Raw genomic sequence first — 15,104 nt, 5'->3', positions numbered from 1 at the left:
TTGCAAGTGTCTTGCAAGTCCTACAGTATTCTCTCTACACATTTAAGGCTGTGTGCTTACCCAAAGAATCAAAGAAAAGTAAACTGAGATGGTGAAGAACTCTTCAGTACTAGGAAAACTCTGGAATAAGATAATACACTGAGAATAATATATCAAATCAAAAGCAGCAGGGTTATATTATTAGTTCTATACACTCAAATAAGTCTGAATTTAGCAAAGACAATGAGAGAGGTAACTGTATCTATTTTAAACAGTAACAATATGGACCTAACAATTACCATGACTATGTCTTTCATCTTTCATTTTTCATCTTGTCACTTCAAGGGAAAGCCGTCCTCTTGGCTATTAGACATGATCTAGATCCAGCACTCCCCATTGAACAGAGACATCAAATTATCTCTACTATTTTGATATCTAATCTAGATTTCTGCCATAAAAATTCAGTCATAGTGTAAGGATCTTAACATAAAAGATCATGGAACAACATGATGACAAAACTTGCTATGATAAAATTTATACCCTGAACCAAACACATTTCTTAGCTTATTTCACAAAAATGCAGAAATATATTTCCCTTTGACAGTCTATCTGGTAGAAAATCTTGTCTTACATCACTGCAGTCTGCAACAGCTTTATTGTGACTTCCATTCTTCAACTGACAGCTGTAAACTAAGAGACTAGTGGTAGAACAAAAGAATAGAAGCATAGTCTGATGCATCAACGCATTAGTCCTGACTACATTACACCATGGGCACATTACAGCATTTAACATACAAGTTAAACATTCTATACAGTATTGTATTTAGAATATCTTCTTCTTCCCTGGTACTCTGCTCAAGTTCCCCCAGACAGTATACCATAGCTTTATATAAGGACTACCATATTTGAATTTCTGATGATAAAATCAGTCTTACTATTTAAATTAGGCAGGCACATAGTAGATAGATATTCTTCTACAATTATGTGTTTAATTTAACAATCTTATGCTACACTGTAGTAGGAAAATTCTGATCCATATTTCTGTGTCAAGAAGAAAGAAGTAGGGATGAGGTCAGAAAAACTGAGGCTCAACTTGAACTAAACTTGGCAAGGAGTGCCAAGAAGAATAAGAAAGGCTTATACAGATACCTCAACCAGAAAACGAAAATCCAAGAGGGTGTACCCCCCTAATGAGTGACACAGGTATGTTGGTAACAACACACAGGAGAACACTGAGATACTCAACAACTTTTATGCCCTGGCCTTCTCTGATAACTGCATCATGCAGCTATCTGCATGCTATCTGGACTTCACTAATGCCTCTGACACGGTACCTCACAACATCTCTCTCTCCAAACTGGAAAGATATACATTTAATGGATGGACTGTTCAACAGATGAAGAACTGACTACAGCATTGAGTCCAGAGAGCGGTGGTCAATGGCTCAGTGTATGGATGGAGATGTGTGACAAGTGGTGTCCTGCTGGGGTTGGTATTGGGATCAATACAACATGTTCAACAATGACACTGACAGTAGGGTTGAGTGAACTATCAGCAAGTTTGTGGATCACACCAAGCCATGGAGTGCAGTCAACATGCTTAAGGGATGGAATGCCATTCAGAGGAACCTAGACAGGCTTGGCCAGATGTCCAGAGATAAGTGGAAGGTCTTGTACCTTGGTCAAGGTAACCCTCACTACCAATACAAGCTGGGGGATGAAAGGACTGATCACAGCCCTACCAAAAAGGACTTGGGGGTACTTGTGGATGGGAAGCTGGACACGAGCCAACAATGTGCCCTCACAGCCCAGAAAGTCAACCATATTCTGGGCTGCATTAAAAGAACTGTGGCCAACAGATTAAGGGAGGTGATCCTGCCCCTCTACTCTGTGCTGGTGAGGTCTCACCTGGAGTGCTTCATCTAGATGTGGAGTCTTTGGTACAGTAGAGATGTAGACCTGTTGGAGCACATCCAGAGAAGGGTCACAAAATGATCCAAGAAATGGAACACCCGTCCTACGAGGACAGGCTGAGAGAGCTGGGGCTGTTCAGCCTGGAGAAGATAAGGCTCCAAGATGACATGATAGTGGTCTTTGAGTATCTAAAGGAGAGCTACAGGAAAGAAGGGGACAACCTTTTTACCAGGCTCTGTGGTGCTAGGACAAGGATAAATGATTACAAACTTAAACAGGGTAGATTTAGATTAGCTATAAGAGAAAAATCTTTTACAGTGAAGGTAGTAAGGAACAGGCTACACAGAGATGTGGTAGAAGCCTTGTTTTTGGAGACATTCAAGGCCGAGCTACAACAGACTCTGAGCAACTTGATCCAGCTGTGGATGTTCCTGTTCATTGCAGGGCAGTTGAAATAGATGACCTTTAATGATTCCTTTCAACACCAAGAATCTGTTGATTTTATAACTTATTTTAAGTGTTTGTAGTGACAAGGGGAAATGGCTGTAAACTAGATATGTTAAATTAGATATTAGGAAGAAATTCTTTACTACAAAGGTGTTGAGACACTGGAACAGGTTGCTCAGAGAAGTTGTGGATGCCCCCTCCCTGGAAGCATTCAAGGTTAGCCTGGATGTGGCTTTGAGCAACCTGGTCTAGTGGAAGGCGTCCCTGCCTATAGCAGTGGGTTGGAACTAGATGATCCCTTCCAACCCGAATCATTCTTTGATTCCATGATTCTCTGAAAATAAAATTATTTTTTCTTGGCAGTGAATAGCACAGAGGTTCTAATGTTGATTTGGTTTTGATTGCTACAGTCTGCACTAATTTAACTGCCTTATCATCCACACTCTGTAGTTAATGTGCCCCAAATTAAAATCAACTACTAAATTCCAAGTGTTTCTACAGTAATTCATTGTTTTGCTATTTTCTGATTTTCTCAGTATTCTCTCCAATCATTCCACTTAGTCTGTTCAGTCTCTCTTGGCAATTCAAGAACATTATCCATTTTGTTATTTAGTATTCTTACCGATCGTGCCTGATTTTACACAGTTTGCAGCCTCACAGTCAACAGCTCCATTCTGGAACACAGACCTATTGTATAGCCTTAACACTGACAGGTTTTTATTATGCTACACAGTGTAAGACAGTGCTTGAATTTGCACATAGAAAAACATCAGTGAACAATTAACAAGAGCTTAAACAAAACTATACAGAAAATAGCTGAAAAATGAGACAAAACCCAGAATGTTTCAGGACACTCCTGAAGTCTTTAAGAAAAATACCTTTTAGGCTGCGATAATGAGAATGTAGTCTCTGAGGCTGGCATCTCCACTTAATATATGTATAGTGAGGTGGAGACCACTTTTCATTTCCTGGTTGATAGACAAAGGAAGGAGGAAAAAACATATCCATCTTTTAAAACTAGCTAAAAGCTCAGTGTGTGCTTCTTTGTCACTGGTTTTAAAACCAATGTAGCTCCAATTATTTCAGCAGTATCAGTTTAGATTCAGTAGAGCATGAAAGAGCTCTACTGAGCTCTTGACTCTGAGACAAGGGAGAAACTGCTGCCTGCTTTTCTGTCCCTTTCAAAAAACACATGATTGAGCAGGGCAGAAGATTTTGCAATTGTAACTTCCAACTTGCTGGCACCTTCAAGGAAGCTGTATTTGAGAGGAATTTTTATCAGCATTCAGAGGTATTGGTTGTATTTGCAAAGCTGAAGTTGTAAGAAATAAGGGTTTTTGTAGGTCAATTTTAATCAGACACTGCAAATAATATAGGTATATGTCTTTGAAGTGTTTTAGAATTTCTGTTTTTCTAATCAAGTAGACCTGGTAACAACTGAATTAAGTATCCTCCACTTGCATACAGCTAAGCTATGACTATCTCTGAAGGATAGAACAAAGTCCTGTCTGCATTCTTTAGACAGAATGAACTGAAAAGATGAAACAGATCATACCTACAACATTTGCATGTGGTAATAACAATTTGATTTCTAACTTATTGCATTACTGTTGGTCTGCATAAGTTTTCATAATAAGACAGCTGTAAGAGTTTTAAGTTTCAAGACTTACACCAGTCTCAATTTTACTTGATCAAGTGATGCCTCATGAAGTTTATGACAACGCAATGCTTTAAAAAGGAGATACGGAAGACTCAGTCAGACTAACTTTACTTCTAAGAACTGAAAATAAATAAATAAATAATCAAAATGATTGCAAATACTTGGAAAGTGACAATGTAGTAAATAACAACCTGCATGCATTTGTCAAGAACAAACACCACACCAGCATAATTTCTGCTTGTATCAAATAGGTCTCTCAGATAAAAGAGTTTCAGTAATGTCATGAATGCATATCCCAGATCGATCATAGTTGGGACAGAGTATTTTGATTTCCTCTTTTGATTAAATGACTGCACAGATAGGTTAACAGCTGGGAAGCTGCTCTCAGTTTACTATCACCCTGAAAAGATACAAACAGCATGGCCCAGGACTTTCATTGCTATTCTGTTTTTCCCTTAATGACTTGTGATGCTGGAACTGAACCTATGTTTTAAATTCTGAGAAAGACAGTGAAATGTAAGGAGCTTTTGGAGATTAGGCTCAAAATGCATTGTGACTTGCTAGACCAGGCAAAGCAAATTCTGTAAAGATAAAGCAGATCAATGCAGACGGCATTAAATGACTAGAGAAGTATATCTGAGAGGGTAACAATAAATCAAAATAAAACCCCAAAATCGTTTATACTGAATATCCCAAATACTTAAACTTGAGTTACACATTTAATTATTTCCTGCTTCCTTAAGCTTGCAGAAGGTTAAGGATCACCAAAATCACAATGTTAATCATGTACACTGATGATTGTGCGATTCCTTAAACAGACAAAAAAAATCTGGCCATTTCTTATCTGCAAGACTTTTTCTTTTTAAGCATGTTGGTCAGAATGATTTCTATAACCTCTTTTTCTGCTAGAACAACATATCACATCAAAACCTCTAAATATCCTTGAAAGACAGGTACTACATGACTGAACATACACATATGAAAGTAAAAGGTCCCGAAGAAAGTAAAATCTTGTTTCTCAGACATAACCTATAAAAGTAGAATTGTGAAAGTTTAATTGTGTTAGATACCATATCACGGCCAGATTAAGCTGCTACTAACAACATGTTAGCTGTGTGACCATTTGGCAACATGCTTTTTCTTCATTGCTTATCATCCTGTGAAAGACTTAACAGCAGAATTGTCAGCTATAATATAAAGCTTGCTTGCTGCAAAAGAGAAAAGTAGAACACAGAAAAGCGGCTGATTTCTACTACAGGAAATCATAACGACCCTGTAATTCCTGTGAAAAAATTCTCAGACTGCAATAAGAAAAGTTTAATTTTCCATAGAATTAAGGGCTAATTTCCCATAAGTATGCACTAAGAGGATCAAGTACTGCATATTCTTGGTAGCAACCTTCATCAGATGGTCTAATATTCAACACTCTATTCTGGATTATATTTTAATAAATTGATGTGGTAAGTATGGTTAATAGTGATGGTGGTGGTTATGGCTTTTGTGTTTATTCACCGGCCATAGAGGTACTGAACTCAGTAATGTGCTGTATTAATTATCTATGGAACAGGAGAGAAAGAAAAATAAGGGCAATGAGTCAAATTTAAATATGCAGCTCCACTTGCAGAATGATTTACAACACAACTGAAATTCTGCTGTTTTGAGCATCACTGTGGGCACAGATATGATATGCTTGATCAGACAACTGTAAGTATAATGCCATACAAAGCTCACTGGCTAATATTATACAGTTACGCTCTCACTATCACTCTGCATGGTCCACATGCACAATGGAAGATATTCAGGGGTGAATAAAGCCTTGACATCCTGCTGGGCTTATTTGTTGTACAAGGCAAGTGCAAGTGCCTGCCAGTGCAAGACCTGGTTCCAAGGATCTAAAGCTGTTTTGACCTCCAACACATACATCCATGCATGGAGATGCCAGTGATGCCTCAGTGATGTACCAAGAATAGTAACAGTGGCAAATGTCAACATCTGAAATAGCTTACATTGTAGTTTAATAACCAAAGCAATAATGTCAATGTGGAACTTTCTAACATTGAATATTTTCTGCTCATTCTGAAGTTCAGACTTTACACAAGTGAATGATATTCACTTGAATAATCTTGATCAAACTTTTCAAGCTAACATGATACAGCCAACTTCAAATAATCTCAACTTAAAGGTTAAATTCTCAACAAACTGAACACAGTAATGCTTCCTGGATGTACAAATTCATGACCAGTGGAAGAAGGTTACAAACACTGTCATGAATTTTCCTCAATCCTTTTGCACAGTAGTCAAATGTACAATGCTTTGTATAATAAACACATGCACTACAAAATATGTCATCTTTCAAAATGAATTTTAAGTTCTACTTAAGAGTCTCAGACAGCGAATAGACTGGAGAAAGGAGTAACATTAGATTTATCACACTAAGGGAAAAAAAAGACTAAAAAGTTGTTTAAAAGATTCCTTGATTTCTCTTGCTCTTTTAAAATATGAAGAACAGGTCAGATATGAAGAGTTACAAACTGCAGTGAAATAGGATCATGCTGCACTTTGCCTTTCTCGCCGTCAAGAACAAGGTACATTGACCTCAAGACCCTTCTCCCACTAAACACATTATACACAATAATTTAAAAAGAAGCTCTATGATTATGACTTTGAATTTAATCTGTCAGATGACCAACTTAAGATTTCAGAACTGCAACAGCAATCACAATTTAAACATCACTGAAGCAAGACAGTCAGAAGATAACTAAGGAGATGAAGATACCCTTCCAAAGCCAGACTCAATATTATGGGGATGTGAGCTTACTCAGAACCAAGAATCTAGGTGATATCTCCAGTCCTCCTCCTTTTGTGAAAGGCTAATTTTGAGAACTCTTCTGAAGAATAATAATATACATAATGATATCAGAGAAAATTAGTGCCTTAGAAAGATTCTGCTTGTCAATGCAATGAGTATAAGTTCTTCATTATGTAAAGTTTGAAAACCAAAGCAATTACTTAGAAATGAATTTTAACAAATGCGAGTTATTTGGGGCAAAATCTGGGGTGGAGAGGATAATGATTACAATAAAGAACTTGCTTGAATTTATACTTCGTTCTGACACAGAATTACACAGTACTGACAAGGCCATGCTGTGAACTATTATGTAGGATAAAATCAAGGTCAACTCTCCACAGATTCCTGTTTGGCTGGCTCTATCTGCTATGAAAGTGCAGCAGTATTGGACAGTGATGCGCAGCTTGGTGGAACATACCATGGTTCTCTCGAGAAGAGTTCCTAGAATTATCAGTGCACTGATATGATTTGAAAGGGAAACATGAATGCTTTTGTAATGTTCACAAGCATCTCCAATCAATCTGTGAGGCAATTAGTGGCCTTTTTTTGGCAAACCATGAAAAGAGCAGAGTTGGTAAAACAAAGTAAAGAGGAATAAAGATTTCTTTGTGGTTTCTTATTAGTAAAAACAAGTGAAATACATGATCCAGATTCTGTACTACAGAGTATTTGCCTTGGCCTGGCAAATTGTCCTTGAAATTAACTCTATTAGCCAAGAGCTTGCACTACAGCAATGTTTCTCTGCAATTAGGGATCTCAGTCAGGACAAATGAAATTAGAAATGAGGATTAAAATTCTGTTGAAGATCTACTTCTGAGAAAGCTTAGTTTAGCATTCTTCACTGTATACAGTACATATTCCATAGCAATTTTGGAAACGGTATCTTTTAAAAGTTCACATTTGCTGAGCTGGTAGCGCTGGAGAAGAGATCATGTTTGCGATGAACAGACAAATTCGTTATTGCCCTAGTCAATAGCTATTGATTTGGTAGAGCATTTCTGTTTATCACAATCAAATCCTTTTCCTTTTTGTTCAATAGTCAATGACACTGTAATGGAAGGTACTGCTTACAAACTGATGCAATATATATTAGCAGCAGCTAGAAGTTAATGACTAACAGTTATTAAGAGGAAAGCATGTGCTAAGAACAGCATTACACTTCTATTAATCAAAGTTACTGCATCCAATATGACTTTATAGGTTAGTGGAACTGTAATGCACATCACTTAAAGAGTTTTTGCTATTATTAATCTAAGTTTTAACACAAAACAACTTTTAATCATGCTGTTGTTGCATAAATAATTTGGCTAGGACAAGGTTCTGTCTGACTTTTACAGCATCCCTTTTAGTCACTGGAAACTTCTGTCCCTAGTTTGCTTTTACAGTCTTACATTCAACATTTAGGGAGATACTTCTTTGCTCCCAGCTAAGGAAATGTTATTCTCTAAATACCAGAAGTAGAGCAGTGTAAAAGCAAAAGAGAAGCATACTATAGTGCACATGCCCACTGCACAGCTTGCCTCCTAACTTGTCCTCTGCAGCAAAGCAGTACTGTACAACTCAGTACTTCACAACTTTATATAATTTGCACTTTCCAGCTCTTAGGGTGAAATTTGATAACTCGTGTATTCTTTTCACTCTATAATTATTGCTGATTAATTGTTCATTTAATCCTGCTCTACCTAAACCACATTTGTTTTCAAAGTTTTTCTTTTATAGCTGAGAGGGGTACAAATATTATAGTTCAGTAAGATTACAACAGTTACATCTATAAGTGTTATGTTACACCTAAGCAAACATTCTCAAAAAAATAATAGAGAATGCTGACCCCTGAGAGAAAGGCACAACTACTAATGACGACTTCTTGACTTAAGGTTGTCTATAACCATTTTTCCTGTGGAAAAGGAACAAACAGGCTAACACTGGAGCATTGATTTATCTGTTTGTTTCTGTTGTCTTAATGTAATTTGCATTTCTCTCTGGACTGATGATAAAGCATTACAGAAAGAAAATTTATAATTGTGGCAGAGATTAAACAACCATGCCATTGCCAAGTACATTATTCTGTAGTCTGTGTGCACCGACTAATTGCATTTAAACAATGTTCATAAATTAAGGCCTTTAGAATTTTTCAGAGATGAGATACATTTCTGCATTCACCATACAGATTCTGATCATACGTGTGAAACTAGTGATGGTGAAATTCTAATTGATGCTGTATTTCTCATTATGAATCAAGGAGCTAAATTCAGTTCATCTCCTATATATTTGCGCATCTCAACAAAGACATCCAATGCTGCTCAGTCAGCATTAACTCGTGTTCTTGTTTGCTGTCAGCAGAACAGCTACTGACAGGAGAGCAATGGAAACTAAGCCATATCTTTCCAGAAGCGAGCAATGTAATGGATTCCGTTAGTCTAATAACCACGCATTCCTAAACAATAATGAATTTATTCTTGCAATACTGTGTGAAGAACAAATTGATCTTCTTCATCTTAATTTAGAACCAGAGAGAGACGGATTTTCACAAGGTCATCCCTTAAATCTACTGAATTTCCATTCCAGTGACATGAGTTCAGGAGGTACAATTTCCTTTGTGCTTCACTATGCTGTGTTATTCAAACATAAGTTTAGATACTGTAACAAGGTGAAAATAAGAAATATTTGTATTCATAGTATCTACTGCGAATGTAAGAGGGCATCATTGTCTTACACAAAAACTTCCTCTTGCAAGTTCTGCAATGTTTTAAAAGAGAAATACAAGAAAGCATTTCAAATCAGTGAACAATATAGCTGGGTTAAGGCAATGATTAATTACAAGAAGAAAATAACTTCTGAGCTTTAGCATAAAATACAACAAAAAGTCATCATTAAATAAATTACTTGCATGTTAATAAGACTTTCACATAATACTTAAGTTATGCTTTTCAGTATTTCATAAAAAAATTAAAACCCAGATAGAAATGCTAGGCATCAGAGAAAAGAGATTGTTAGCCTCTTGGCAACTGCAGTGTAAGACATTTTCTTAGATCATTCGGGAATTTTAGTAAATCATTTGAAAGTGTGCACTAAGTTTAAAATAGTTTACATGTTTATTTCTTTAAAATAGAGATTTGATCTCCTGTGGGACCAAAGTCAGCAAAACTCAACTGAATAAATTTGAGTGTTTGTGGGAAAGGAAAAATACAGCTGTTAGCCATCTTACAAACACTGCAGGCTGAACTGACCTCATTGTCAACTCAGTTACATCTATGGTTTTCTCTACTGAATTCCATTTGTCCATAGGCAAACTCTGCAATGATGTTTCATATAAAACTGGAGGATTTTTAGTTAAAAAAAAAATCAAACCAAGCCAAAACAAATAACACATTTCTAATTGAAAACAGATAGGCTGTGTATTTCTCACTGTGCTTTCAAACTATGAAGTACTTGACGTCCTAGAATTTCCATATTTTCTCAATACCGCAACCTGTATCAAATGTAGAATTCTTAATATTGATACTAAAAGACACAGAATAGAAAAAACAAGGAAAAGTTATTAATAATAACTTACTTTTTGTAACAACTCCTTCAAGACGAATTATATTTGGGTGATCAAACTGACCCATTATACTAGCTTCTCTCAGGAAATCTCTTCTTTGCCTGTCCATATAACCGCCTTTTAGAGTTTTAATTGCAACAGGTATCTCTCTTTTTCCTGGTGTCTTCAGGCGTCCGCTGCATACTTCCCCAAATTCACCTTAAGTAGAAAAAACATTAGATCATTCACAGTGCCTAAGGAACAGTTTGCAGCAATGAGCATAAGCAACTTATTTTTCAAATTAACCTTCATTAGTCGCCTTAAAAATTGTCCTTTTTAATAGCTCCATGTTATCTGTAGTGATCAGTAAAACCAGAACATGAAAATACTCAAGACTTGCACAGCCCATAGAACTAGACAGTATTCTTATCAGTGAAAAATAATGGATAGCATATTCAAGTTCATGAGCGACAACACTCATTGCTACCACTACCTCGAGATCGGGGGGACTGCAGCAGCCAAATCATCTGTCCTATACTGCATAGTTTGACCTGCTTAACTGACACTTTGAATCTGAACTTTGATATCGAAGTCTTTGTTGTCTACGTGAGCATGCTATGAGGAAGTAACATAATGAAGCTTAGATTTTAATTCTAATGATGGCAGAATACCTTTCTGTAGTTACTTGAGAGGGATATGGCATTAATACATACATGAATAGAAATGCCATAAGAATATCAGAATATCTGTCTGTCTTTCAATTTAGAAAGCATTTAAAAGTGTACTTACTGCTATTATGCCCAGAATATCACTTCACACGATTTATTTAAATGGCTTTATTGCTTACATGAAACTAATCACATGTCATCGTTTGGACAGTCAAAGGACAATAGTTTGAGCAAATCAGGACTCTTGTGCAGTGAGAGGAACCCCCAAGCCTGCTTCAGTTGATGCTGTGTGTAAGAAAGGGCCTTTGAAGAAAGCACATCTTCTTTTATTCCCTTTGCACATGTACTAGTTAAGTTTGTATGGAAGTCACAACTTTACTTTGATCTTGGAGCTACTAAGAACTTATTTAAATCCCATACCAAATATTCTCTGGATGTCTGCAGGTCAGGTTTCAATCCGATATTTTGCAAAATAAAAGTTTCTAGTTCTTAAATGGAAAAAGTTTTGGTTTCAAAAAGTTGCAGAAATTCATAAGGAAAATTGTTAATAAAAATAAGCAGATCAAACAGTGCTTCATTAACTTAATTATTAATTTAAAGGGTTTTATCACTAATGATTCATTTAGCAAAATATTTTAGTTTTTGTTTCACTAATCTGAAAATTATAAAAATATTTTAGAAGTAACTCTGCTGGGATGAGAAGCCTATTTTACATACGGTTACAAAGTTTGGTGCAGAATCAGAGAAGGCATAAAGGAAGCTTCCTGACTGCTATGAATTACAACAGAATGCTATGTCCCCTAGCAGTTATTCATGAACTCAGTGAGAATTTGTAGTGCCTCAGAAACAATACTTAATCTGTATCTTGTCTGCATGAAACTGGGTTTAACTTTCATTTGAAATAGTTTGCAAGTCCTACTAGGCAAATACCTTTGAAGATGGCAGATTATCCAGTAATTTTATAAGATTAATAATATAAAAAGAAAATATGTCAACGCAGACAAAAATTCACTCCTGGACATACAAGAAGAGGGAGAGAGAAGCTGAATAAGGAATTTTCATAAATGAGTTAAGATGAGAATAAGGACACAATTTTCATCTGAGCGAAAATCAATAAGCCCAACCCTCCTCTGTCATATTCTTTGAAATCAGCAGCCATTTCAATGCTGAAGGTACTTCAATATGCTTTGTAATCAATACCTATAGTATGTCTGAAGGTAGAATTAAAAGAAATCAAACAGAATGTTTTCTGCAAAAGTCAGCCCTCTAAGGGATCTCTCAAGCTAATAACTCACATGGTGTACTGTGCCAGCTACACATTATCTTACTTAAGCAATCATGTATACTCTGTAGTACTTTTGCTATATGGAATTCAGGGTGAAACAAATTTTTCTCTCTTACTTTCAAGTCAATACGTTCTCTTCACTGCTTGTTAACAGACCAGATTTTATGTCTATTATTTGTGTTTATTTTCATGACATTTCCTACAGCACAAAACACCTTTAGAAGCTTGTAACAAGTGTAGCAATGTGTCACTACATGAGGGATCTCAACTGAAAAATACCTCTCTTAAGTGACTAAGGTATATGAAGCCATGATAAAAAAAGAAGAGTCATAGTGCATTATGTATTTTGATTATAATTTTCCTGACAATACCAGTTAACAGTCCTCTGGCAGGCTCACTGTGAATAAATTACAGAATTACAGTCTTTACAAAACTTGGTCATTCCTAACCATGTCCTAGTGATGGTTCATTAATTGTAGACATGCATAGGGTTAATCAGAGCTGGAACTAGAGCTCAGAATTTTAGTCTGTTGCTGTGCACATCAAAATCAGTGATACAGATCCTTAGCTCTTCCACCTTCCCTTCCTGTTGTGGCTCAGTATAGATTGATGTTTCTCAGCCACTGACAGTGAGCAGGAAACAACACTGGGGATATAAGCATGACAAAGAACTCCAGATTCTCCCTGTCAATCTCTTTTGTTTTGATTTGTTCTAACAGTGAGAAATGGTGGTGGACATTTTAAATAACAACCTGTTAGTCAAAAGGCACACATTGAGATATACTAGTTTTATAACCTCTTGAGATTCTACCTGAGTCTATACTCTCTAGGTCTTCAATAAGCAACAGAGATAAACAGACAGTAAACAATCTCAGCACTTGGTCAATATTGACATGCCATAAGTCCTAGAGTTTTAGAACACAAGTTAAAAGAAATGAAATGATTTTGCAAGACTGTGCTCTTTAAGAGTTTTTCTTCTCTGTATGGAAATCTAGTATCTGTGTCAAACATTCCATTAGGGAGAAAGGAGAACCCAGTGGGCCTATTACACAGCAAATTCAAATCAAGTAAGAATTACTACATTTTCATATTGCATAAAACTCAATCATGTAACACTATAGAGACAGAACAACAAAGGGTCAGAAGGAGTGTAACAGCTCTTAGAAGATAGCTACATTAGGTGCTTTCAAGAAGCCCAAAACAACTGACTACTGAACTCAGAATATATATGGATAACATTTGGTTACACGCGTCTTCTTAGTGCTTCTTTTCTAAACAGAAAAGCATAGTAGTACTTACGTACTTTTTTTTACTTTATTTAAAGATAAATATTTTATCTTTCACGTTGGGTTTCCATTCTCACAGTCTCACAGTCTCGTGCAGGTTGGAAGGGACCTTAGAGATCATCGAGTCCAACCCCCGGGATTCGAGCCTCCTGTGTAGCAGAGTGGCACTTCTACCACTTGCACCACAGGGGGGAATTCGAACCCGGATTCTGCTTGGAAAGTCTGTCTGTACCAAAACTCTACAAGCTTGTTGAAATATCTGAGCTGTGTGGGAAAATAGGCACACAGAGATCCTTAGCAGCAGCAATGCAGGAAAACTGCTGATATAACTTCAGATCTGAGGCTGAGCAATGCTTGAGAGTAAACTGGTCTATTAGTGAAGTATGCCCACATACTACACTTGACTACTTGCATAATCATGGTATCTTCAGAAAAACAGTCCTTTCATGCATAGCTTTTGAGTGTATATGATTTTACCTGCCCCAATAACTCTCTCAATGCGAATTCTTGAAGGATCTATCTCCTTTGCAAATTCATGGACAGCAAGAGATGGGTCTTCATATGTATCTGGATCAATGTATGTTTTGATTCCTGGGAAATGTACTGCAAAACAGATAAAATGCTAAGAGTCAACAATTCTTTGATACTCGCATACTATAACAATATATTTTACTCTTAAAAAAATAAATTATTAATATCTATCATTTTTAAATTGTCAGAATCTAACAAAGGATGACTCCAAAACCCGCTACTGATTTCACAAACTGTAGAATACACAAGAGTTATTCCCATTTGCTGGAAGACTGTAAGTTCTACATCTTCAAAGACTAAGAACAGACTTACTTATTTCTATTTATCCTGATTTATCCTTCAAGTGTTTTTTTTTTTTTTTTTTTTCCCCAAGTGATTCTTGGAAGACATAGTTTATCCTTCTGAGTTAGGGGACAAACATCTGCCAACTTGACATAATGAAAAGCATTCAAAATTAGTGCCTGAAAATGTGAGTAACATTCAGCTGGACTCCATTGTAGTGCCCTGATATATTCTAGGTGAGTGAAAGCATGGAATTGTCTTCAGGACTGTTGCAATGCATTGTTCTATCATTCTTCATCTCAGCTTTCAGTGGTATTGGATAATCAGTGTTAGAGTAAAATCCAGAGACAATATAGGTATTAGGTTCTCTGAATGTTCTGAATGCCATACATCATTGTTTGCTTGTTACTGTCATGTTTGCTGGTTACACAGGTACCACAGGAACAAAAAGTCAAAGGCCTTTAGAAAACTCTATTTTTGGATTTCAACTGATAAGATAATGTTAAACTGGTGCAATTTTGTCTCTGCTGCCACTGAACAAAAGCACCTCCCAAGAAAAAAAAGTTCAATAATAGCCCTGTTTTGAGGAAAATACTATTTTAGGTAAGACAAAGTGAATTTTTCTTTATCCTTCTTTTCATTTTTAATTGTAAATATTCCCTTTCAAATTGACATTTAATATCTT

General features: G+C 36.3%; 1 protein-coding gene across 9 annotated transcripts in view; it reads right to left on the bottom strand.

Annotated features, from left to right (window-relative positions):
* LOC107321707 (ephrin type-A receptor 6) overlaps positions 1-15,104 on the bottom strand; it is a 438,244-nt gene that overhangs the window by 79,578 nt on the left and 343,562 nt on the right. For 7 of the 9 annotated variants that reach the window (XR_014938440.1, XM_015878874.3, XM_015878893.3 and 4 more), the window contains 2 exons: positions 14,084-14,209; positions 10,401-10,586 (listed from right to left, as the gene is read on the bottom strand). Coding sequence is in view for 7 of the 9 variants with exons in the window: in XM_015878874.3 (XP_015734360.2) it covers positions 10,401-10,586; positions 14,084-14,209 (312 nt within the window). In the remaining 2 variants the exon portion in view is untranslated. Of the gene's footprint in view, positions 1-10,102; positions 10,317-10,400; positions 10,587-14,083; positions 14,210-15,104 lie in introns of those variants that run through there. The other 2 variants (XR_014938441.1, XM_032448185.2) reach the window with 1 other exon arrangement.

The sequence above is a fragment of the Coturnix japonica genome, chromosome 1 (genome assembly GCF_054131305.1).
Source record: "Coturnix japonica strain WE chromosome 1, WE-NBRP24, whole genome shotgun sequence".
Lineage (NCBI taxonomy): Eukaryota > Metazoa > Chordata > Aves > Galliformes > Phasianidae > Coturnix > Coturnix japonica.
The sequence above is the reverse complement of the archived record's forward strand: the minus strand, read 5'-3'. Positions and strand labels throughout refer to the sequence as shown.